Source organism: Colletotrichum abscissum (genome assembly GCF_030869225.1).
Source record: "Colletotrichum abscissum strain IMI 504890 chromosome Unknown Scaffold_8.1, whole genome shotgun sequence".
Taxonomy (NCBI): Eukaryota; Fungi; Ascomycota; class Sordariomycetes; order Glomerellales; family Glomerellaceae; genus Colletotrichum; species Colletotrichum abscissum.
Window position 1 is genome coordinate 235,929 of NW_026850525.1, and position 25,530 is coordinate 261,458.

Genomic DNA, 25,530 nt, shown 5'->3' on the forward strand with positions numbered 1-25,530 from the left:
AATGAGCATTGCGTGTAATTGAAATGGCTCGGCCAACTTGTAATAAAGGAGAGAGAGAAGCCGGGGTGGAGCTGAACTGTATTGACGCTGTTATTTATTGCCGCAACTTGAAGCTTGATTTTTGTTACCGGAGTATCGTGCCGTTTGTCCATCTCCTTGATGAAGGCGCGAAGCCTCGCCTCGTGCTTTTCCTCGTCATGATGACTAGGCGAATATGGATATTTCCGAGTTTCTCGGAGGCCGCCGCTGCCCAGTACGCGGGACGGAAGACGTCTCGCATGGAGCATGTCCACCAGTCCTTGGGTTTACTTCTATCCGTGAGCCGATCGCATCGGTTCGCGCATGGCACCAGTATCGCGAATCATGAGCCACAGACAGTACCGAACGCCAATCTAGTCTGCCCCGGTCGACATTGCCAATATCGACACAGTTCATCCATCCAACCATGCAAGCAAGCATTACCAGGAAAGAGGAAAGAAGGCAGTGTTTGCGAGTCATCACTTACCCCCCCCCCCCCCCCCCTTCCATTATCACCGTTACCCTTGGGTAATTGTGACAATTGTCTGAGATGACTCGGCCGAGAGAGAGCAAACGCCAATACTTTGGGCGTTTCTTTGGGGAGAAAGGATTTTCTTGGATTATTGGAAGGGGGAATAGATAGACCCATACACACTATACAACCTACGCACGCATATTGTCTGCCGTATACACTACTCCCACACACACACACAATGTTGGAAAAGAAGCAATATCGGGCGTAAATGCCGTGTCACCTCGCAGCGGGCTGTGATTTGACGATTATGAGATATTTGTGTGCGAGAGGAGGTTTGAAAGGGAGGCAGCCCACACTGTACACTGTACACATACACAGACAAGAGGAAGGGAGAGAAAACGAGGAAGAGGGTAAATATTCTTTTCTCCTTTCTCGTTTCTCGCTCTCTCTCATGTTGGTTCCTTTATGATGGCACTGTAATGCAGACGAGTTGTATGAACTCCCCGACTCTTGATTCCGTTGACTGGGAACCAGTGTGGACGATTACGTTTCGACCGTCCAACGTGAGCAACAACCAATGTTCACTAAACACATTTTTCGCATCCCATCGCACATGGAAGCCACGGCATGGGCAGGGGTTAAGGGGGGAGGTTGGAAATGAATAAAAAAAAAACGCGGGACGGATATTATGGCTAGTTGGACCAGCACGACCAGGTGTGGGAGAAATCCCAGTAAACCGGTGAGATTGTGGAGAAGGGGACGGGAACGGACGGACGGACTGGAAGTCTGGAATGAGAAAAGGGTATGATGATCAACCCCGAGAAAGAAAGGGATGTTCTAAACACCACACAGACTTCGGACGGGGGTGGCGGGCAACAACGCTTCATAATGAATGGAAGGGTGACTAGAGAGAGAGGCTTATTGAGAAGGACACAATAGCTGCAGGTAGCCGAGACATTGGTCCTTGCCCAGTTTTCCTCGTGGCCCCTTTGCATTTTACAGTCTGCGAATGTCTCTTTTCTTTCCTTGGCCGCTCGCATTCTCGTTCGCTTCTCTGCAAATGTCGTACCTTGGTGCGTTCGTTATTCGCGGCAACGGTGCGGATTTTGCTCGTTGATTGACGATTTTACGCACGGCCTTTGGCCCGCCAAGCTTCGCCGGTGGGATCGGGAGGGACTGGGAGGACTGGAACCCCCCCCCCCCCTTTTCAGACTTCATCACTGTTGAATATTCCTTTTTCCACCTCATATCCGGTGTGGTTGTGGGATGGTTGTATGCTTCTACCCGAGGCGCAGGGCCACGAGTTTGGGTGGTAGCTTGTTGTGTCTGTTGTCCAGGTGTGACCTGGCTCTGAATTCCCCCCAGTCCGGAATACCCGCCACTCGACTTATTCAGACTCGAGAAGCTCAGAGGCCAGGGCAAGAGACGAGTGCGAGCCGATGACAAGTTCAAGTTCTCTTTCGACATGGTCAGATGAAATCGGCGAGGAAACGGCTCGTAGGCAAGACAAGCGACCATGTCGATTCATGTTATTGGCAAGGTTTCCAGACCTCCAGTTGCCAAAGTGCATCATTTGAGGATATGGATACGGGTACAGAATGCGTCTTCAACATATTCGGCCAACGGCAACGACAGGATCTTGTTCTCTGGCGGTCTTGATTTGTCCAAACCTTCCGGCCCCGGTCAGTCGCACGCACGTACTTGCTGGAATATCCTGCGTGCTGACCGAAAGCGATTTGACTGGAGCTGACAGGCCTTGTGCGCTCGCATGTAAGCACCAAATATGTGGGAGAAGCGGCAATCGCCCTCCCTCCCCTGCTCAGTGTTGTCCCTCAAGTTACTACGTACACATCAGGCAAGGGACCAGGCAGGCAGAGACAACGGGCAATGTCGAGCGCTGGAAAAAGAAACGTAGTGCGGAGCTGAGAACCGGAGTCATGGAGGAAATGGGTTAGCAGTGGGAGGTTGAAACTCGAGGAGCGCATGCTGTCGAATGTGACTTATCATGCCCCAACGGTCCTCTTGTCACGCGCGCGTGGCTGGGGCCCTTGGGGGTGGGCTCCGATGGTCGACGGGCTGGCAGGGAAGATTGAGGATCCGGATGCAGTCGGGCTCTTTCGGTAGGTCGATGCGGCTTGATGAATCCTGATGAGGTCGCAGCCGGGTCAGATGTTGGGTAGGATGCTGGATTCAAGAGTTATGTCAGCTTTTATAGGTGTGCCTGGGCAAAGAACATGTCCAGTCGATGGGGTTAGACGACTCAGAACGTTGCAACTTACGAGAAGTCTGAGCAGCGCCAGCTGTTAGTTCTATAGTACCCCATCGATGCCCTGCACACCTGGTTGTAGCTAAGAACGTGGAAGTGAGCGGGGAGTCAGGAGACCGACCGCCGACAAGAAGTTGCAGACTGTACTCCGTAGGGACCGAGATCTTTGCTCATTGCCGTAGCTGCCAGGTGGCAGTCGGTGAATTGGCCGTTTTCCTATTTCAACGACTTACATGAGTGGGCTAACATCCCGGTATGCCCAGACCCGAGCCCCAAGGGCCAGAGACGAACCCCGGGTGACAGATCACATCGCACATATTGGAGACCGGGCGAGCCCTCCGGGCAGCTTGGAAGATGCGAATTTCGTCAACGTCGAATATGACTGACCCGAGGTGATCGTACGAGGTGAGCAAGGCCAGATGGCGGCCTAGGTAGGATGCCTGGTAAGCCGGAGGAGGGAGGCTCAGAAGCTGAACACGAGAAGCGCGGGATTAAGATTATTTTCGAAATGGCAAAGATGGGCCATCGGATTGCGACGGGTGGTTGATTGGATCTCGGGGTAGGATCTGCGGTGTCGAGGAGGCTTGCGGCAGGTCAAAGGTTTATTCGCGCACTAGAATGAAGTCGGGACGCCATTGTCGATGTGGGTGGCTTCTTTGCGTCTGCTCATGACCAACTAGTGCAGTGTGAGAGTCAGTTTGAATCGAAGCCGTTGGATGCCATTGCTGACCCGTCACAACGGCACCTCGGCCGTGACGTCAGGCAAGCCGCGAAGCTGAGGGAGCAATGCAACTATGCAGGCCCTTGAGGCCCACGAGGGAGAATGGCTCAAAACATGTGCAGTGAGTTGATGTGTGTGTGTGGAGGGGGGGGGGGGGGAGCTGGAACGAGAGAAGAGCATCTCCATCTTTGCCTTCATCGGGTGGGATATCCGTACTATTCGGCATGAAACTGAAAGCACTCGCCCCCGCTGCCTTCTACTTGCGGCGACTTGCCTCTTGCAAGATAGTCTTTTGGGAAGCAAGCCAGCAAGGCACCCTTCTTGTGCGACCTCAGGTGGCAGAACGGGAGCGTGAGGCTTTGGCTGGCCAGGTGGGAGCTCCCGTCCAGACTCCAAAGCGGCAGAGCGGTACTTCCCTTCGTGTCATTCGTGTCCGGCCTGTATTCGCAGCAAAAGGTGCAAGGCAGTCCCGACTCCCAAGGAGCGAGCCAGTAGCCCATTTGTGCCAGCCAGCCTAGCACACACGAACACCATTCTCCCGTCAGAGTCAGCCATGCATATGATATTGGGAGGTGGCGTCCCATAGCATCGCTCGTCGCACACTGCGAGGCAGCTCATGCTTAGGCGCTTTCCAGACCGAGCGCCCCCTTTTTCTCAGCGGTTCGCTCCCTCGTGATTTTACAAAGAAGCAAGAGGTGAAGGCGAAGACATGCCGCACAGCTCGAGGCCGACTGACCTCCAAAAGACCAGACTGGAACTGGGACTAGGCCTAGGGTCCACGTCGGCAGGACAAGCCTGCGAGGTTGGCTGGTGAGAGTGGGTGTGCACCCCCGGCACCGGTGTGTGGAGATATCGCTCGCCATTGCTCCTTTGCTCCTCTATTTGTACGAAGGGCTTCAGCAACCTGGTTCAATCACACTACAGTGTCTCTCGCCTGTGGTTCCTTTGAATGCCACTTGACTGCTGTGGCTAAGCTATTGTTGACAATTCAATTCCAGCTCCGTGGAGTTCGGCTCAGGAATGAAGCCATTGAGGTAGCAAACCACATGGGATCTGGCGAACAATAGCCGCCATATTTTGTACTCTGAATGGTCGGGACTGAGAAGGTCCGCACATTGTACTCCGTAAATGTAGGTACGCAGTAAATGTGCCAAGTTTTGGCCGTGAAGTGTGTGGGTGGTTCTCCTCATGCAGCATCTGCAATTGAACTTGTGCTTGCTAATGGATTGGAAGGTAAAAGTTGGCATCCGAAGGCGGTAGCAAAGCAGCCCAGCTGAGGGATCAGACCCTGTCACAGCACCCCGAGGATGAAAGGCCGAAGGATTATCGACTTTGATTTAACCGCGAGTACTTTTGGTATGGTGCATGATGCATGTGAGACAAGGTATCTTTCCGTGGTGAGAAAGTACCAGACTTGACATGCCTTGAGGTAAGCGTCGTGGAAGGTGGTGCCGTGGTGCCTACCCCAAGGGGGTTCAGTTGCGACTCAACCAACTCGCCGCCTCGGGACTCGCAGCGGTACCTACCTTACCGTACCTTTGTGGTGCTGGTGGTGCTGCTGTTACTGCTGTGCTGGGCCCGGCTGAGGAAGTATCTACCCAGATACCTTAGGTGAGATGCTGCCTTCCACAGTTCCATCTGGCTGGCGCGCCTTGTTTGTTTTATTTTGGATTGTCTACCGGTATTATCCTTTTCCTTTGCTACGGGCTGCTTCTATCAACAAAAGCGCTGCGCCGCCAACAACCACCCATCTGGCGCTCCCATACACAGTCGTATACCTACAGTAAAGGTACCTTACCTTACGCAGTACCTTGAGGAGCGCCTTGCCCACTGCCCGTCGGAGTTGTCCTCCCTTGTCGCTTCCATTGGAATCCCAGCCAAAAGACATCCCGCTCGGGTCCCAGTCCCGCTCCCGCCCTGCTACAACACCACTGCTGAGGTGGACTCGATCTCGCCGCCTCTCCGCCTGACCGCATTCCCAGCCAGCATCCGCACCAAACGGCTGCCGTCAGCGCCCTCATCTTTCCACATCGCTCCCTCATACCACCGCCGACAACCTCCGCAACGACCACTCTGAATCTTTGCACGTCGCTCACACGCTGCTTCTCTTGCCCACTGGCGTCTGCCATCACTTTCTCGAGCTCAGCTGTCTACTGTTACCGCCTTCAATAGAGACGTTGCACACCCTTTGTGCGTCGGCGCCCGTTGGGACTAATTGTGTTTGGTCTGGAAGGAGAAGACCCAAGAGACGGGCCTTGCTCAATAAGTCGGACGTCTGACTGGCAACACCAACTGCTGTCTTGTCCACAGAGGTGTCGGCTTTGGAGGGAGACAATCGTCATCTTCCATTCGCAGCCGCAACAGCAACCACAAAAGAGGACGCATCTATCCGACCCGACCACGGGTGTTTCTCTCCCTTGTGCAGCAACCCTCGATGTCCTTCGACCGGCCCTCACTGGCTACGGCATTCACCTGAAGAGATCACAATGCGACCGAGAACCTCAGAAACGGCATCCCAGCCTTCTCAGGCCCAGGCGACATCCGTTTCCTCAAACCATCACCAAGCCCTCGGGTCCGCCCCGCCTCCAGCCGATACTTACTCCGACCAACAATCACAATACCACCTCCACCGCGAACCCAACCAGCAGCAGCAACAACAGCCTCACGACCCTCCGACACATGGGCAACCAGCATACTCTTCTTACAGCCAAACGTTCCCCGTGATACCCTCATCCTACTACCACGAGCCTGGCTCGTTTATACACGACGACTACGACGATTACGAAGACTACGAGGATGACGACGACGACGACGATGATGATGCGGAGGGTGAGGATGACGACCTAGACATGAGCGACAGCGATGGAGGTGCTCCCTTGGATCATGTCATGACAGTCACCAGCCTTCTGTCTCCCATGCCCGACAACGAGGCCGAGATGGACCCCCCTCAGTCGTTCTCAGGGAATCATCACTTTGAGCAACCCGTACATTCGCCACAAGAGCAGCACACGTCCACGGGGCCGCCTGCTCACATGATTAACTACTGGAACGTATCGATTGCAGCTGGTCATGCATTTCTTGATCCGATAGGAGCCCATCATCCCACCCCGCTTGATACGACTCCTTTCCATCCCATGCTCCATTCTGGAGCCATGGATGACGACGACGACGATGATGTTTTCTATCCACCTGTAGCCGAGCAGCTCCAACAATTTCAAACAGTGGTTGCCAACGAGGACGAAATAGCATGGGAAAATGCAGGTCCGCCGGCCCTCAGCAATCCCAATCCAAGCACCCTCGGCCCGGAAAATCCTGGTCTGACCGATTTTCTCAAGGGCTGGGCCTGGCGTAACGGATTTCAGTCCCGAGGACCTAGTCCTGGAATTCGTCAAATCAATGCACAGGTCTCGCGGGATGTCACGCGCGTGCGATACTCGGATTTGGAGGGCGATGCATACGACGCGCAGGGCATCGACTGGGAAGCCTTGGGGGTGACACGCAAGAATGCTCGAGAGCGGAGGTGCCTCGACTACAAGAACTACACAAACAGGACAGATTCCGATATATGGGCGGTAAGTCGCCTCATGAAACAAAACGAACCCAGAACTGTAGCTGACACGATCATCATAGCCCCATCTGCCAGACAGGATTATACGAAATACCGAAGATTTCTTCAGGTTTCGTCGCATGGACATCCGTCAAAACGTTCACTTGGCCCATTTCCAGCTGCGCAATATCCTAGCATGTGCTGGGCGCAGCCATGCCTTCTATCCGGGTCAGCGAGCCGTTCACCGGATCAACCCCGTATCGGGAGAGAGTGAAGTGGCCATGGACCTCAACGATATGATTGGCGTCCAGATTTCAACTTTGGACGCCAACTGCGGCATCTTGATTGCGGGTACTTTCAACGGAGAGTACTGCATGCGAAACATTTACAGCCAGGATAAGAAGTACACCGAAGGACAAATCACCAGCCACGTAAGTGGCATAACCAACCATCTGCAGATCCATGCTTCCAGGAACTCATCCTCACCGCTGGCCGCCTTTGCGTCCAACGACCAAGGCTTCCGTGTCATGGATGTGGCCACCGAGAAGTTCGTTCTGGATACACAATACGGCTGTCCCATCAACTGCTCCGCTCTGTCCGCTGATCGTCGTTTGCGCGTAATGGTTGGTGATAATTACAACGTCCTGATTGCAAACGCGGATACCGGTGAAATATTGCAAGAGTTGGGAGGCCACCGTGACTTTGGGTTCGCGTGCGACTGGTCAGACAATGGCTGGACCGTTGCAACCGGTTTCCAGGACATGAGTGTGAAACTCTGGGACGCTCGAATGTGGACCAACTCAGACGGTACCAGCAAACCACTCACCACGATTCGCTCCGAGATGGCAGGTGTTCGCAGCTTGAGGTTCTCTCCCACCGGCAGCGGCCCTCAAGTTCTCGTAGCAGCCGAGGAAGCCGACTATGTCAACATCATCGACATTCAAAGTCTAGCCCACAAGCAGACATTTGATATCTTTGGGGAGATTGGAGGTGTCGAGTTCACCAACGACGGCCAGGACCTCAATATTCTCTGCATGGATCGTACTCGTGGAGGGCTGGTTCAACTGGAGCGTTGCGACTTAGCGTCTAGTTCCGATTTTGAGTACGCACATCAAGCGGCAGCCATGGATCCTTGGTGGAGGCCCAGCCAGAGCGGAATACTATCTGATGCAGATATGGTTCAGACGAAACTGCCAGCTCAGCGGGAAAGGGGATACGACCTCTTTGATGACTTGGAGCCTTTCTGAAAGGGCATGATACCCCCGTTGTCGTCAGCTACATCTATCAACGTTGGCTGCGTCAGGGATGCATTAATCTCCTAGCCGTCGGCGTTTTGCGTTGTTTCGGCCGGCGTGTCATGGCAAACTTGGTCGATCTGGCGTTGACCCGCGAGCTCTACCTTGGCTTTCGAACCTTCGACTTGCTCACACTTGATATGTGTGTGTGTGTGTGTGTGTGTGTGTGTGTGTTCGACCTATAGACAGTGCCCGTGCCTTGGTGCGCTGGCCTTGGGAGAAGACGGTTAGGAAAACATTTCCAGGGTCCGATACTTCTACAAGCATCATCTTCATTTCCTTTCTTCATATTTTGACATTCAGCACAGCGTATTCACTGTTCATACTGCATGGAGGGTTTCTTAACGACTTTACGGAGGGACGGTGGGGAAGGTAAAGGACGCAAGGCATCGGTTGGTGTCTGCTGGCTTTCTCGGTTCTTCTTCTTGTCCGCGATATCCTTACTAGGGACGTGTCAGTATTTTACTTGGGTGCGTAGAAACCGACATTGGTTTTCTGGTTGCATTACTTTTTGGCAGGGCGGGACACGCGGATACACATTACATCTTTTCTCAACATGATGGATCAAAACCTCGGTGCCTGGGATCTTTCAGCATTTTGGCTTCATTCTCTGGGGAGTTAGTGTTTTTATGGCTCGGTCTGTTGACTAGAAGATGGGTTCCATGAAAAGGCCAGGGAGGGGAAGAGGGGATTTAGGATTAATCCATGGGGAAGGCGACGGGGAGGGCCGGAAGATATCCCGATAAAGACGTTGACGAAATACCACTTCTCATGACCTTGCTCTCATTCGTATGTGCGTTATGGCTCTTTATGCTTGTGTGTTTTTTTTGTCTTCCTTTCTTCCCCTCATCTCATTTCTCCTTCTTGGACGTTATGTGGGCACGTGAGGCACGCGAAACGTCCCAGCTAGAGTTCCACTTCACGGACCAACAGTTCGGACGAGAGAAGATGAGATCAAGATTGGGAGCGGGGGTTCAACTGAACGTCATGTTAGAGATGGTATCTTTGCTCTTTTGTCTATTTCTCTTTTGCCTTTTGCTCTTTGAACATTTGGTACTGATAGTTGACACTCCCCTCAAAGCAAGGCAGGGAGATGGAGTTGTGTGTGATGGAGAGGTGCAATTGTGAACTTTGTGTATTGGATTCTAAATCAGTTGCGGGAGACCATGGAGATACGAATGACGCCTAGGCGTGAATTTGTGTTTGGGCGAGTGCAAGTCCAGTCTTGGGCACTACATTAACGATGGCGCTTCCGAGATATATCAAGGTATTTGATTTATACAAACACGTGTTAGGAGACTTGGCCTGTCCTCCCATACGCGAATCGAAACAGAGCTTACATATACATATATATACACAGATAATTAAGCTAAGGGCAATATATATAGATGTAGATTTCGAAACCGCAAGGAGGAAGGATCACTCCAAGTCCACTACTGTCTGGGGTATCCAATTGTCATTGTACACTTGAAAGGGAAACGTTGCAAATCGTCTTCGGTGGAAAAGAAGGGGGTTTTTCTTTGTCTTTTTATCTGGATTCATGGGTACACCTCAAAGCAACGTCGGAAGGAAGAGGGATTAATCTCTTTTGTATGTTCAAATGCCGAACGTTGAATTAGAAAATAATTGGGGGGGCTATCCATTTGTTGTTCACCATTTCCCTTTCTTGTTTCCTGGTCTCGTGATGCTATTCCTCTTTAAGCGGAGAAGAGGTCACCGCAGCCCCAGGTGCGCTCGCAACCGCAGGTGCCGGGGTCCTTCCACTCGTCGTTGTGGAAAGAGAAGAAGACGGTCTTTCCACCAGCGAGCTCCTTGATGGAGGCGATGGCGGTGGCCTGCTCAGAGGTACCGGGGCAGGCCTTGCCGTTGCAGTTACCGCCGGAGGGCCATCCGCACTCGAGGTTGTAGGCAGGCTTGGTGCCGCAGATCTGGGAGCTCTCGAGGAGCTCAATCTGGCCCTTGACAAAGGTACCGGCGTCGGTGGCGGCGGTCTCGGCGTTGAAGTAGGGGTGGATCTGACCTCCGACGACGTCGATAACGTCGCAGATCTCGGAGATGACATCAGACTGCTGCCAGACGCCGACGGTCTCGGCGGTGGTGTAGGGACCAGAGTAGCCAGCAGCGGTGATAGCGGCCTTGGTGGAGACGATGAGCTGCTTCAGGGAGCTGGCGGAGCAGCGGCCCTGGAAGATGCACTCGTTACCAATGACGACGAGCTCGACCATGCCCCACTGCTTCCAGGCGGTGATGGCGTCAACCTGGTTCTTGATGTCGGCGGAGTTGGGGTCGCAAGACTCCTTGACGAAGATACCAATGATCATCTGGAGGCCGTACTTCTTGCAGGCGGCGCCGACGTTCTCGAGGGTGCTGCAGTCGGTGGAGTAGACACGGACGGTGCGGAAGCCGGAGTTCTTGATGGTGGAGATGTCGGCATCGACCTGGTCGGCGGTCTTGCAGGATCCAGAGGCATCCTCAGAGAAGGGAGTGTAGGTGATGGCCCAGTGGTCGCCGTTGTTGCCTCCGAGGCCACCGCCGGTGGCGGGGGCAGAGGAGGAAGGAGCGGCAGCAGAGGAAGTCTTGGCCGTGGTGGGAACAGGCTCGGGGGTAGCGACAGCGGAGGTCGTGGGAACGGGAGCGGGAGCCTGAGTGGTGGGCTTGGCAGCCTCGGTGGTAGGCGCAGGCTTGGGGGCCTCAGTGGTGGGCGCGGGAGCAGGGACGACGACGGGGACGGAGCTGCTGGTGGGCACAGGGTTCTGGCTGGTGAAGGGGCAGACAACGACGACGCTGGTCTCGGTGATGGTGGTCACGACGGGAGGGCGAACGTAGGTACCGGGGACAATCTCGGTGACGACGGGGTAGACGCAGGTGGTCGGGGCGGTCACGGTCGTGGTGGTGGGAGCGATGGTGTAAGTGCCAGGGGTAGGGCAGACGTAGGTGGTGGTCTCGATGACGCTGGTGACAACACCACTCTTGGTCTTCTCGGTGGCGTACGGGCAGACAACGGTGGTGGCCTCGACAACAACGGTGGTGACACCACCGATAGTGTGAACACCGGCAGGGACCTTGGTGGTCTCAGGAGCGCAGACGGTGGTGGTCTGGTTCACGGTGATGGTCGTGGCCGGGAAGGTGTAGGTACCCGGGGTAGGGCAGAGCTCAGGGACCGGAGTCGGGACGGGCACCACGGGCTTCGCGGTGGACGTGGGCTTCTCCGCGGCCTTGGTGGTCGCAGGCGCCGAGGGAAGGGCGCTGGCGACAGACTTGCTGCTGGGCTTGCTGGGAGGGTTAGGAACCACTGTTGATCATCAAGTCAGCACAAAAGATCGATACCAGCTTTATCCGCCTCCGCATTCCAAGACTCTATAGGGCTATAGAGCAAGAATGGTTTCGGATAGTAAATGGGGGTGAAAGTAAGAGAGATACATACGCGTAGGCTCGCCGTAGATGGTGGTGTAGATGGTGGTGCAGCCGGGAACACAGACGGAGGCCTGGTCAGCGCCCCTCTTGAAGAGGTCGGCGTGAGCGTGACGGTGAGCAGCGGCGGTGACACCGGTGACGGTCGCGGCAGCGACTGCGAGGATGGAGCCCTTCATGGTGAATTAAGTTGCCTTTTTTTTCTTGAGTAGGGGAATTGAGTATTATTCGACTTTGGGAAGCGAGTGCCCGCTAAAAGAGTGAAGCGGTAGTGAAGGTTTGCGCGTGTAGAGACGAAAGGGACGACGAAACTACGTTGACGGCATCAACTCATTTGACGGTGTTTTCGTAAGGAAAGGAAAAGGGAAAGAGAAAGAGGAGGAAAGAAAACTGGCGGGACCGGGATGTTATTATTGTGATGGTGGTTAGATTAGGTAGAAGGCTAGTATCCGTACTTTCATGGGTACGACCATGAGAAGTCTAGCATGTCCCTGGGGGCCCTGGGCCGGGGTGTGTGCGCGAACGGTGTGTGTGTGTGTGTGTGCCCACTTCCAGATGGATGAATGGGCCAAAGTGCGGGCAGGCTAGCGTCCAATGACCTTACGTTGGATGGCATCGGGCCATTAGTTTGGCAGTTTGGCATAGGAGGAGGGGGGACTGGAGGGACTCTGTGTGTGTATTCGTCTTGTGTATTCCATGATGCTGGTGACACTATGTTTACTATGAAAGTCGGGGAGCCGTTGGTCGGTGACCACGGACTGTTGATGGCTGCGGGATAAAGAAGCATTGGGCAATGTGTAAGAGCAACACTACCTCAACTCAAACTGAGGGGTTTCTTGTGTTCCTCACGGATACAAGCAGCAACTCGACAGCAAACAAGCCCCTGTCCTCGGCAGCAAGTCACAACAGAAAAGCTGAGGGGCAAGGAGGTGGAGAGGTACCACTGTGTAGGAGCCAGAAACGAATCTCAGCTTCAGAGAGTCCCAGACTTCTGGTGGAGTGTCTGGGGATTATCGGGACTATGGGATTCGGGAAAAGCAAAGAGACTCTGTCGGTTGAGGATCACAACGGAGACGCTGCCATCCGGAGAGAGGGCTTCGGTCAGGGGGTTGAAGAAAGGATACGGGTTGGCAATCTTGACTGGGCTTGTAGTCGAGTCAATGAGATGACCAGAAGCACCTTGGCCACGGTTCGTCATGAATGACTGTCAGACTGACAGCGCAAGGAAAAGGGAGGCGAAATGGCCATCCCGGTTAAGCATAGTTGGGGGGTTGTCGTTTTGGGCACTTGGAAGACCGCAAGGCGGGAAGGCCAAGCAGATCCAGTCCAGAGGCGGACACGACAGCAAATGAGCGAGTAAAAGCGTGGTCAAGGGGACTTGGCCAACGGTCCAACCGAATCCACCGTCGACGGAGCCTGGAAGTGCCAGAGAGACTGAGAGAGAGTCTGGGCTTGGAGGGGATTGAGAGACATGGTGTAGTGAAATTGGGCTCGACGTTTATTAGTGACTGAGAGTGCGCGGTTCGAGAAAGAATCCAGCCTGGGCTGGGCTCTCTTGAGTCTTGCATCAACCAGTGGCGGAGGACCAGAAGAAGCAATGAAGAAGGAACGGTTCGACGGTGAGCACGAGGTGAATACCACACCATAATGTCTCTCTTTCTCACCTTCCCACCTACTCCGTACGGAGTACATACACTCACACAATAGTATAAACCGGGTTTTGGATGTGCAGGAACGATGCAGACCGTAAGGTAAGTTACTGTGTACGTACTGCATTGTAGAAGCTAACAGAGGCGGAGCTGCAAGGTACCCGAGGTGCAAAGTCCACTGAGATGGCTGATTGGGGAGGGATCGGCGGGTGCGGCGGGGGGGAAGGAGCGAGTTGGACCTTGTAAGCTGCAGTTGCCTCCCAGCTGGAGGAGCAACTTGAGAAGGGGGGAGGAGCGAGTGGTGCGTCCGGGAAATTAGCTAAGCGACATTGGACACTTCCCAAGCAGCAGACCCAGAAAATGAGATGAACCTCCCACTCGCGAGTCTTGACTCTCCAGGCTCCTCCTTTCCCAGCCAGGGAACCTTCTTTTTTTGCGCCCATGCCAAGCTTGTTTACTGTTTACGCTAGCCCCCGGTCCATCCAGTAATCCAGGAACACACCTCACCGTCAGTCACACGGTACTTACACTAGTTTGTACACCTCACCGTCGCGCCGCCCGTTGTTTCCTTGCACCGGTGACCTCAGACCTGGCGCTGTCCATTCGAGCAGCAAGGTCAATGCTAAGTCTCGAGTCGCTTGCCCTCTCATTGGTATCAGGCTAATAATCTTGATGACAGTTCATCTTCGTATCGTCAAGAAGGGGGGTCCTTCCAACAAGGGTTCCCGCCGCTCCTGCATGAGCGGTCGAAGAAACCACAAACCGTCGCCCGGGCCTCCTGACTTCCGTACAACTCTTCCGCCCTACGCTGATTGCGATGATGATGATCCGTACGAATTAGGAAAGAAGAATGAAATGAGATTCGACTCTTCGAGTGGCCGAGAACGCCGTTTCGTCTGGCTTGGTCAATCCATCGTCTTCTTCTATCTCCAAGCGCGACAATTCCGATGAACCATCCACTACGGAATACAACGTACGCATACATCAGGCTTTCAGCCAATCCCGACTTCTTGCGGATGTTAATGCACCCCGCCATCCCATGGATTCTGGACCTCGTGTTCGTGGCTGATCGCCCGGCGCGCTTCGGCGGCAAATTTGATGTCTCTTGATGGATCATCTGCACCCTTCGTTTCTTGAAATCACAGCTTCTCGGAGAAGCAATCTTATGGTCTGCTAGAGAAAATCGACGGCGCGTCACCGAGAGAGATAGCGGTCACGAGATGCTCGAGGTGGTATGCAAGTGAGCCTTGAGGTGTGCATACTTCTCCAATCAGGCATAGTTTGGCCCGATGATTCGTACCTGCATCTGCCAGATGCAAGGCCTGTCCGGAGGCAGAAAATAACCCGACGGTCTACTTTTTAGGCGACCTGGATCACCGACCACCCAGATACTGTAGACTGGCGCGCGAGACTCGAACTAGACTCTGAAGTCACTAGACTATCTGAAGCACTAAAAAACGCCTCACCAGAGAAAGGTAGTCGAAACACACCGTTCACCTCGCAACTAATCTACGAACAACTGCTTTCTGTCTGCCGCAGTCTATCTTTGGTTGTTCCAAGTTTCTTGCTATGCGGGGTGGATCTCCAACGGCCGGGGGGCTTGTTATCATCGAACGGTTCTCTCCACCTGCATCCGTACGGCAACACAGACTTGGGAGCGCATCTCGGGATGCGGGATCTTCAACGAGGCTACAAAGTGCACATTGCGTTTTATACACTGCGGATATCTATGTCGAATCGTCGATGGCCGTTGAGACAAATCTACAATCTTTTCAAGCCCAGAAACGCCATCTAGAAGCTCAGCCAGCGCACAAACACTCTCCACCGCACGCGAGCGAGCGCCTCAATGACTTGGACGGTCCTCAGGCACGTGCGCAGCCTCCTTCTGTTCCTTCTGATATAAACGGAAACTGCCAAAATCTGAAAATAAAGAAGAGCCTTTTGCCGCAACGGCCAAGGAACATGAACAATCTGACAGACCGTGGGCAAGCCTCAAGTAACGACGGTATTGTACCTACGTCAGCACGTGGTCAGGTAAGGTAGCACTCCTGCACAAGTCTAAAATGTTTAATCACGCTTAATTGTGAAGGGCAAATCACTGCACAAAAAAGCACCCCGTCGTCAGTTGTGGATCCCATTTCCCGCAACCCCTTTTTTTCGCTTTTGCTTTCCAGCTTGGCCAGCTTCTGCTCAACTCTCAAGCCTTGGCCCCCTTCTGCGCTGAATTCCCTCCCACTCGCCCATCTCCGCCTCATCCCCCCCAGAGAAAATGCCGAGCTGAACCAGACTCTTTTCGGGCGGGGACTCGCGATCCCCACCACCCTCTCGTATTCACCCCCGGGAGGCCTAAGACTCGCCAAAGAAGCAAAATGCTGGCAAGTTGGTCAATGGCCAACAACGCAACATCCCGGTCTCTGCACAATGCGTGCAACGTGCAAGCTGCGAGCGATCAACGTGTCTGGTGAACCTTGACAACCCATTCAACCCACCCGAGGAAACATTATGCAGATCTATTTCCCCAAGCTGGCATAGTGAAGACTGTCTAATCTCACCAAAATCTTCCGAATTTCCCATCAGAGCCATCGACTCTCAGCGCCAAGTCGAAATGGTACCGGGAGAAGGAGTCAAGAGATGAAGTTTTCAGACTTGACCTGGACTGGAACCCCTTTTGAGTATATGTTTTGCTCATCTCCTTCCACTACGGTCTTGTTCGTTTGACCGTGCTACATCTTCCCACATGGCCGCGAGAATTGTAGCAAGATGACTTGATGAACAGGGAGTTCTACCTGTCAAAATTGTGGCCTAGCAGATCAATGTCAAAGATCCCAAAAGCTTGACCTCTTTCTTTCCGTATGCAAATCACCTAGTCCAGCCCATGAGAGATCACCATCCACACCCCCCCCCCCCCCCCCCGCAGCCGAGATTTATAAAGATACCTGTTTAGAAACGGGGGTATCCCTCTCAAAAAATGGGGCCCCCACAGAAAAATCAAAAAACCCAAAAACTTTCTCCCTTTCTTTTCTTCCGCAAAAACCCCCCCCCCCCCCCATAGAAAAACCCCCCCCCCCCCCCCCCCCCCCCCCTTTTCTTTCGACTCTGTGCTTTACGTAGTATGTACCCCGTAAGCTTCAGTTGCTCTAGACTTCAACGGATACCTAAGGGTAATACCCCGTCGAACATCTCGCTTTCGAGATAGATCACATAGAACCCTAAGCAAACCAGACCCAGACCGCCAAAAAGACACAACTTTCATCTTATTACTCCGCAAGTCCAGCCCACGACTCGGTCACGACTCACGATCCCCACCACGCAAGGCCCCTGGCCTCTACGAATAGAGCAGAGAGAGGTTTTGGCACCAGGCACCAGAAAAAAGGGGGCAAGCTCTCGGTTCCTGTCCTTGACCGTTGACGGGCTCGAGTCCCCCCCGGCCCGGGGCAGCCGGAAATATCCGCTCTTTCCGACTTCCGGGCTCCCAGTCTTGTGCGCCCTTCGCCTAGGTATCGTAGACAAACAATCTGAAGGCTTCCGTAGCCCATCTTGGAGCTCGCACGAGTCGGTTGCCGATCATTTCGGCACTTCCGCGTCGCTGTCTGCCCGCTGTCAAGGTCAAAGTAGATTCAGAACAACGTCCACTTTCATACTCCATAGCTAGTGCGTATACCCCGTATGTAAACATTGTTTGAAGGTCACGATGCGCATGACTCTAGCAAACGCATGTCAATCGTCAAAGTGAGAACCAAAACGGGCTTGAAAATCAACGCCATGCCTAGAAAATACACATTCTAAGGAAAGATTTCGGTCTACCAATGTTCTCTTTCAGCCTTTGCCTAGTTCCCTGCCCTACTTGATAGCCCCATCCACTCCAAAATCCAACAGTAAACAATAGTGTCACAGTTACGCTTAGGTGCCGCGTTTACTTCTTAGTAAAAGAGGCTTCCGCGAGCAGCCCATTGCTCTCCCTTCCCCCAATCATAAGAAACCCATTCATACGTCCTCGTCACTATCGTCACCAAGGAGCTCGCCTTCGTCGTCGTCGACAATATCGTAATCTCCTCTGCCCCGCGCGAAACTGTCCCTCGTGGTGAACCTGCGGTTGCCCCGCCCGTTGAGCCAGCTGCCCCTGCTTCCACCGCTCACACTCTCGTAAGCAGAGGTGGCGCGCCTCCACAGCGCCGAGGCGACGAGCGGCAGGGCCGCCGCGACGGCAACCACCGCCGACAGGGCAATGACCGGGTACTTGATCCACGGCGCGTCGTTGTCCAGGTTCGGCGACTCGCCCAGCCGGATCTGACCAAACTTGTCGTTCCAGTTCTGGTATACCCACCAGCCAATGGCTCCTGCGAGTCCGATGGGGATGACAACCGCAAAGAAGATTGCAATGCCAGACGTTCTGCGCCGCCTCTCAAACTCCTCTTCCTTACCGGCACAGGCGTGGACGTTGGCCTGCTTGTCGAATTCTTGGCCTCCATCGCAGGTGGTGAGCGGAATTCTACGATAGCCGGTGGGCTCGTAGTATTCGACAGCATCGGGGTTTTCCTTGCACCACTGCTCAGCCGACATGGGAGATTTGCCCTCAACAAGACTGCACTGTTTGTGGCCATCCAACTCAAAGTTGTAGTCGCTGTGAATCAGTTGTTAGCCATAGTGCGTGCGAATACTAAGGTGTGGGGATGTGCTTACCATTCATAGTCGGCCCTGGTGCAAGTGCAGTTCTGGAGTTGGTAGAGATGCTGGACCTTGAGGTCATTGTAGCAGTTCGCTTCGTCTTTCTTACGCAGGTACTTTGAAACGTGTCCAAAGAGGCAGTCATCGGGCTGCGATGGGTGCTTGGGCGACCACAGGTAGTAGTCAGAGTCACCGTTCTCGTCGTTCTTGCAGGGGCGGTCGCTCAAGCCCGTAAAGTCAACGTTGACAGAGAACATCTCGCCACCATCGTCCTTGCACCAGATGAGGAAGTTTCGCGAGGCTCCAGAGCGGAGAGTTGAGATATCCAAGACAGTGACTTCTTTGTCGGTGAAGTCGAACGGTTTCCAGGTCTTGCCCTCATCCGTGGTGTACTGAATAGTCTTCGTCTTGACTGGGTTCTCGCGGCTGGCCCGCTGAACAAGGACAACAATGGATCCTTGGTCACCGTACTGCCAGGTCCAAGCACCCTTCTTGACGTTCTTCCAGGTAATGCCGGCATCAGTCGTCATGAAGGTATCGGCGTCCTTGACAGAGCCCAGATTCGGGCCCACGTTGCCGTAGCCAAACATGAGTCCAACCGCGGTAGCAGCGGAGAAGGTCTTCTTCTTATCCGCTCGCTCGGTATAATGATGAAGATGCAGCGCACACTTCTCATCGCCCTCACTGCTACTGCATGAGTAAGATTTGCCATCAATGTCAGCTTTTGGCGGAGGAAGGAAAGCCCACTGCGAGCCGTCGTTGTGAGAGATTTGGGTTTGGACCTTCTTCGGCTCGTTCTTCTTGTCCTTGTTAGCGACGGTGTTGATAAGTGCGACGCCCTCGAGGCCGGTGATCTTCTCAAAATCCACATAGTATTCATCATTGCAGTTGACAGCCTGTGCGCTCATGACGTACGACGTTCCGTTCGAGTTGCTCTTGATGATGCTTCCCTGCCGGCGCCCCTCCGTAGTCTCGGTGGCCACGAACAAGTTCACAGCATGCGTGGAGCTGTCTAGTACTGTGTAGGCATTCTGGTGGCCCGGCTTGAAGTTGATGGGGAAGTGTGCTTCAGCATAGCTGACGCCGTCTAAGCTGGCAAGAGCACGGAGACCATTCTTTTCTTTGTCTTCTGCGGCAACGACGATGAACTCGGCCATGGTGGCAAAGTCCTTCACATCTGACTGATGGAATTGCTTGTCCTCGTCGAAGAAGTCCTTGCTGGAGACGATGACCTTTGGGTTGTCCTTCTCATTGTCCTCGCGCTTGTGGGCAAGGCAAACAACTTGGCGCATATCGCGGAACTTGTAGGCCGAGTGACCGGTGAACTCGCACTTCTGAACGTAGCGCATGGCCGTCTTCCAATTATCACCGCGATCCCTGGAGATCGAAGCCTCCTTGAAGCACTGGTCCTTGCCATCAATCTTCTCGCACTTCTCGCCTATCCAGATGAGCCAGTCCTTCTTATCGGGGTGGAAGGAGAGAGGGTTGCTCGTTCCGGGCTTCGTGGGCGCCTCAAAAGAGTGGAAATGCTCCGCGCGATCGATCGTGTACAGGACCTTCTTGGAGTCGGTGGTAAAGAACACGGCGTCCTTGAAGTAGTAGTGGGGGTAGATGCCGCGCACTTCCTCGTCTTCAAGAATCTTGTCCCATGTCTTGCCGTGGTCTTTTGTTCGCCAAATCTGCTTGTCGGCTCGCATGCTGTTGCCGGCGTACTCGACTGGTCGGACGAGAATGGTCTCGTCAGCCTCAGTGCTCGAGTCGCCCCTCTCCAAGTAAATCTTTTCAAAGTCCTTCAGGTCTGTCTTGAAGACGTGCTGAACCGCTTTGATCTTGCCATCAGCAGGCGCACTGGGAGTGCCGCCAATGTCGGAGCACTTTCGCTCAACTTCATCATCCTTTTGCGCGCCGCTCTTACGCTTGCAAGTGTTTCCTGGGATCTTGCGCCAGCCTGATGAGCCCTTAAACGTGTCGTCCGGCTTGGCATTCTTGCAGGCATTGTCAGGCGCGACGATGGGGCCAACCTTCTTACAGTTGTCACCATCCTTGACGAAGTTGTAGTCGCACTCAAAGTCCGCATCCGTACACTCGCAGTCTTCGGTGACGGGAACGGGGTCCTTGAACTCCTGCTTCATGAAACAGTCGGCCGTCTTCTTGCGGCGGCGGTACGTCTGCTTGTGGCCCATCAGGCAGGTAGGCTTGCCATCGGCATCGGGGCGGGCGTGCCAGTCCTCCAGGTCGTCGTCCTTACATGTTCGCTCGTGCAGGCCCTCAAAGTCAATCGCAATGATATGGTACTTGGCATTATCGCCACCGGTCCGGCCAACGAGAAGGAACTTGAGACTGGTCGAGTCTTGTGTTGTTGTGATCAGCTCGGGCTTGATCTTCAGGTCATCCGGGAGCGAGGCTTTCTTCCAATTCTCGCCGTGATCCAAGGAGTATTGAATTTCTCCCACATCTTCCTTGTTGGAGTCCTTGACGGCTACCAGGATGGAGCCCTGGTCACCAAACTCGTACTTGTGAGGGCCATCGAGAGCCTTCTTCCAAGTGACACCCGCATCGTCGGACACGTAAACGTCTCCTTCGCCAAACTTGGTCAAAGCCTTACCCTTGTTTCCAATTCCGAGAACAAGACCAGGGGCGGGGCTGGAAAACACCCTACCAACGTTGTCGAGATCAGTGACAGAATGCAGCTGCAGCTCATCGTCACCCGCCTTCAGGCCGTGGAAGTTTCGACCATCATCGAATGTGATCTTGGTGACAATTTGCTTCTCCTTTCTGGGGTCCTTCTCAACCTCTTCATAGTTCTTCACAGTGTTGACAATGAAGATGCCCTGCACACCTGTGATCTTCTCAAAGTCAACGTGACCACGGGAATTGCGGTTTGTGTGCTCAAGGTTCTCAATGAAGAAAGTGCCGTTGGAGTTACTTGTGAACATGACACCCATTGGGTTCGAAGGTCTTGTGTTCATGACGTCAATCTGGATACTGTAGTTGGTGCTTTCCAAGACGGTGTAAGCCTCTTGGTTGATCTTGTGCCCATGATCGGTGGGGAACATGGCGCGATGCCACTTGATGGTGTCGTCTGTGACGAAGAGGGCCATTTCATCCGTGTTTAGGGATGAAGTGGCAACCATCAAGTACTTCTTGACCACGGCCAAGTTGACGACACCCTGCACACCTCTGGTTGTATCCATGTTCGGCTCAAATTCTTGAATCTTGTTGTCAATCTTTTCGTAGTAATTGTCCGACGCAAAGAGCCGCTGGTCCTCCTTGAAAGGCGAGAAGCTGTCGCGGACAATGCAGAGAATCCGCTGCTTATCGAGGTCGTCCTTGCCAGTTGTGAAGAGATCCGAAGATTTGGCCCACCAGCATCCCGCAGTGTTGAACCTGAGGGGCTTCGCCTTGGACTTGAAGCCATCCGTTGTGTACATGGAGACTTCTTCGCAAAAGATGCCGGCACAGTCCATGCCGTTGAAGATGATGCGATCCGGGTCGCCGGCGTGGAAATGGAGAATGTCCTCGCGGAAGGCACTGGTGCCGGCGACACTCTCCCACTTTTGCCATGATTTGCCTTTGTCCGAGGTCTTCCAGTGTTCCTTGCCTTCGGTGATTACGTAGGCGCGGCTCTTGTCGAATTCGTGCATCGTGAGCATGTAGGCCTTTTCGCCAGGAACGTCTGAGACCTTGTTCCAGGACACGCCCGCATCGTCGGACCGATAAATGTTTCGTTCGGAGACATCGTGGTAGAGGATAGAGTCGGAGTCTTCGAAGTAATTCAGGTTGATGGGAGGATGCTTGATTGTGGTAACCTTGATTGTCGGCTCGTCCTTTGCCTGGACAGCTGCTGTCAAGGTTAAGACAGACAGCAGGATGCGCCACGGGGCGGCAGCCTGGCCCCTTAGCCTCATGTTCGGAGCTTCGTCTGGATATTGGTGATCATCAAAAAGAACAGGTTGTCAGAGGGAGTAAGGGTCGCCCAAAAGCAATAAGATTCGTCCCGAGACGGACGCGGGAAGACAGCAGGAGGGATCGTACGGGCCAGCCCAGCGGTAATTGACTTGGGTGATTAACGTGTCGGTTGGAAAGTCGTCGAAGTCAAACACATGTCCGGAGGGAAACGTCAGCGTAGGAGGTATGTTTCGCAGCACGCGAGTCGGGTGGCTAAGCTTCAGCTCCACCCTAGCTTTGACGCCACACCAGCGCATCAAAGAGTGTCGCTCGGCCCCCGGGTCCCCCCAATCAGGCAGTCAGGGTGCTCCCGGTGCGATGCCGACAGCTGTCTCCCTGGCCGCGCCCGGCTGCCTCGCCCCGCCACCCCTGCCTTGTGCCTTTATATAGAATGCTTCCCATCCACCACTGCCAGAAGACAGAGATATCGGCATTACTTCAGCGTCGAATCGTGCTAATCGATACATCGGATAGCGACTTCATCGGTGGATTCATCAGTTGCCTAATTGGACTTTCAATTCAAGTGTCTAGGTACTGGTATCCTTATTTCCGGCTCATCCGGAGGATGGTATGTGTTTGTACTACCCACTGTCAACAGCATCGATACTCTGCCGTTGGCCAAAAGATGAATGCGTCCCAAGCGTGATCTACAACTATTTCATATGTCTGATTACAGAAACCCCGAGCCAGTAATCTTCTACTGCCGAATGAAGTCTTCACGGCGACAGCTGAAGTTCATGAACGGGACTAATTCGCAACTCTCTTTCGAATACCTTGCTTGAAGCTATCCGTAAATGCGGTGGTAAGCCTCATGGGAGATTCTGAGACCAAAATCTGTCGCCTCCGTTCCCACGTATGTTATTATCGACGCGAGGAATGTTTCCATTTCTCCTAGGTTGGTGATAGAAAGCCATAATTACTAAGGTAGCAAATTTGTCTCGTCTGGAGATATTATCGAATGGCGAATCTCAATTTAATCATACACAGTATACAATAGCATCTTTTAAGCATCTTCGGAGACTAGCCCGGATCCACCTACCCGCTCGTCGTCAATATCGGGGCTTTCTTTTCTCGCATCTATCCATATCTTCAACGTAAATTTCGCATATTCTGCGGGTGCATCGAGAACAAAAGAAACTTAGCAGCATCCTGATTACTAGTCACACCCAGCCTCACTCTTAGTCGAGTCCGGATCATGCACAACATCTCATCACCCTAAGGTAGGTCCAAGAGATTATTGAAAATAGTCTAACTCATTAAGGTACTTATTTGTTCTCGTTTCGAGAACGTTTCTATTCAAGTAAATGCCCTCGGGTGCTTGTCAGTATTGAAGGCTTACATTGCATCTCTCCTGGTGGAACCGAGCACCTGCAAACTCCACTTCTCCCGGAACAAATTACAAAGATGAACCCCCGGCCGAACCCCACGGCGCAAGCCGGATACGATCCGGAACAGATCCCTCTCCACCTGGAAGCCATGGGCTCCCATCGGCCTCCGGGAAAGATGACCGGGGCGATCAGGATCGGCCCCGGGATGAAGAAGAAGGCAAAGAGGCTTGACCTACTCCGTACGAGTCTCTGATACGAAACACTTGGGCAGGAGATCTGGCCCCATCAATGCAGGTAGGCAATGCAACCTGGAGCCTCTATACGAGATGGCTGAGACGGTTTGCCCCGCAAGATCAATGCGGTTGGGTTCCCGTTATCTGCATCAGCATTGGATCATGCAGATAGTGGTCAGGCGTGTGTGTTGGCTTGTTGGTGTTACCACTTCCTCGACAAAAATCACGTCCAGGCGCCATAGAAACTTGATTTGTGCGTGATGCAGTAGAGAGGTTTCTTTTCTTGGAAGCAGCGGGGGTTTATATAGGCAACTACCTCATATTCCACAACTCTCAAATCAGCTTTGTCCATTTGCTGATCCACCATCGTCTAGCGTTACATGTTGGAAAGCACCTTTATGCCAATGGCCAGACGAAGTTATGCCCTGCTTCCATCTCCCAAATTGCACATTCTTTGACTTTTAGAAAGCCCATACAGAGAAATGTAAGATCGGATCCGCCATCGTCACAAGAGAATCGGGGGTGGTCGATTATCTTGAGACCGTGCATCATGCAACCCCCGAACCAGGCAATCTCTTGTATCGAGCTTGTTGAAGACCAACTGATCCTATAACCGCTCTGTGGCTGCCGGCCGTTTCGAAAGCCCTATTTGAGAGTTTTCTTAGGGTAAGTGCACATCGTAGTGAGGCAGCCATTCGACGTGAGCGGTGTGCATAGTGCAAAGATGATGGCGGCCTGCCTTGTGCCCTGATTGATCGCATGGCAGAGCTGGTGTCGAGGTAAAAAGACGCCAGAAGCACTGATAAGCTGATTAATCCTTCGCATTGGACTCCCCGTCAGCCCCATTGGCAGTTTTGGGCTCTCCTTCGGCATCGAAACCCAAAGCATCCAGTTCGCGAACAAGCTCGTTGATTTTGATGACCTTGGCGATCTGCTCTGGCAGAAGCGTCCCCCCGCCTTCCTTCTTATCCTTGAGGTCCTTTGCCTGCTTCAGCTTCTTTCTAAGATTCCGAGCCTTCTTTTCTCTCTCGACTTCAGGGTCAACCTCTTCGGCCTTAGCAGCGTTACCGTCGCCACCGATCTGCTTCGTATCGTCTCCTTCCTCCTCGCCGGAGGCTTTGGCTTTCTTCCGCGCTTCTCGACGCTTTGCATTCTTATTACTCGCGGCAGAGGAGGCGTCGGGCTTCTCTTCCTTCAGGCCTGTCGCTCCGGGAATTCCACCTCTTGTCGCGCGATCGCGGAACCCAGCGGCAGTGCGGTTCTTGTAGACTTCGACATCTTCAGGAGGGCGGTAGCCGGGGCGCACTTTGATGGCTTTGCGGACGCTGCCGTCTGCTCGCTTCGACTCGGGTATCTGGCGTTCGCCGGCATCATCCGTGATGATACCCGCATTAGAGGGCTTGGTAGGTTCGGAGGGCATGATGTCGAGAAACTCTGACAGCTCAGCAGAGCTGATCGCAGCAAGAAGCTACAAGCTGTCTGGTCGTGTTTGAGGAACTGCTCCAAACGAGAGCTTCGTATGTTCGTCGCAAGGCTGTGCCGTTCAGGCAGGCTTGGGGCGAGTGCTCACCGGCGGCCCAAAGCGTTCGGTGATGGCCTAGCACTTATGCGATGCGGCAGCTGGCAGCTTGAGGTCGGCACAGGGGGATGGCGGGGTATGTGCGTGCAGCCTGGCCGTTTCGCGGAAGGCCGGGGGAGCTGCAGACGTCGGGGCAACGTGATGATCTACCTCTGCGGATCGAGCAGAGATCGAATACAGGGCCGGCCGAAAGCCAGGTTTCGATGCGAAGCTACGGTCGACAGCTTTCACGTCGGGTTTGAATTGACTGGTGGGAGAGAAAGCGAGCGTGGAAGGTGAGGTCGAAACAACCCCTCCTGCGTCGCGCACTGACCATTCTGGGGTCTGAACCTTCTTTTAACAAACAACACGCTGATTGGTTCAAAGCACATGATCCACTCTGACGGATCCAGGAA

General features: G+C 53.7%; 6 protein-coding genes across 6 annotated transcripts, besides 1 other annotated feature; 2 read left to right on the forward strand and 4 right to left on the reverse strand.

Moving 5' to 3' along the window:
- Window positions 1-3,001: 3,001 nt before the first annotated feature.
- Window positions 3,002-3,076: a sequence feature (Short protein (CABS01_04106, KAK1473444.1) was converted to a misc_feature.).
- A 2,890-nt stretch (window positions 3,077-5,966) lies between these two features.
- CABS01_04107 (WD domain-containing protein) lies at window positions 5,967-8,274 on the forward strand (the record flags this gene model as incomplete). Its single annotated transcript, XM_060537478.1, has 2 exons — window positions 5,967-7,052; window positions 7,111-8,274. The coding sequence occupies 2 exons, from the start codon at window positions 5,967-5,969 to the stop codon at window positions 8,272-8,274; spliced, it is 2,250 nt and encodes a 749-aa protein (XP_060390323.1).
- Window positions 8,275-10,019: 1,745 nt separating this feature from the next.
- On the reverse strand, window positions 10,020-11,912 carry CABS01_04108 (beta-glucosidase; the record flags this gene model as incomplete). Its single annotated transcript, XM_060537479.1, has 2 exons — window positions 10,020-11,614; window positions 11,747-11,912. The coding sequence occupies 2 exons, from the start codon at window positions 11,910-11,912 to the stop codon at window positions 10,020-10,022; spliced, it is 1,761 nt and encodes a 586-aa protein (XP_060390324.1).
- Window positions 11,913-12,706: 794 nt separating this feature from the next.
- Window positions 12,707-12,931, reverse strand: CABS01_04109 (uncharacterized protein; the record flags this gene model as incomplete). The annotated part of the gene is made up of 1 exon (XM_060537480.1): window positions 12,707-12,931. One exon carries the CDS (start codon window positions 12,929-12,931, stop codon window positions 12,707-12,709), a length of 225 nt encoding a protein of 74 aa, XP_060390325.1.
- Window positions 12,932-13,380: 449 nt separating this feature from the next.
- On the forward strand, window positions 13,381-14,333 carry CABS01_04110 (uncharacterized protein; the record flags this gene model as incomplete). The annotated part of the gene is made up of 2 exons (XM_060537481.1): window positions 13,381-13,419; window positions 13,896-14,333. The coding sequence occupies 2 exons, from the start codon at window positions 13,381-13,383 to the stop codon at window positions 14,331-14,333; spliced, it is 477 nt and encodes a 158-aa protein (XP_060390326.1).
- A 3,033-nt stretch (window positions 14,334-17,366) lies between these two features.
- Window positions 17,367-21,955, reverse strand: CABS01_04111 (vacuolar protein sorting/targeting protein PEP1; the record flags this gene model as incomplete). Its single annotated transcript, XM_060537482.1, has 2 exons — window positions 17,367-18,003; window positions 18,063-21,955. 2 exons carry the CDS (start codon window positions 21,953-21,955, stop codon window positions 17,367-17,369), a joined length of 4,530 nt encoding a protein of 1,509 aa, XP_060390327.1.
- Window positions 21,956-24,367: 2,412 nt separating this feature from the next.
- CABS01_04112 (uncharacterized protein) lies at window positions 24,368-24,976 on the reverse strand (the record flags this gene model as incomplete). Its single annotated transcript, XM_060537483.1, has 1 exon — window positions 24,368-24,976. One exon carries the CDS (start codon window positions 24,974-24,976, stop codon window positions 24,368-24,370), a length of 609 nt encoding a protein of 202 aa, XP_060390328.1.
- Between the last annotated feature and the right edge of the window lie 554 nt (window positions 24,977-25,530).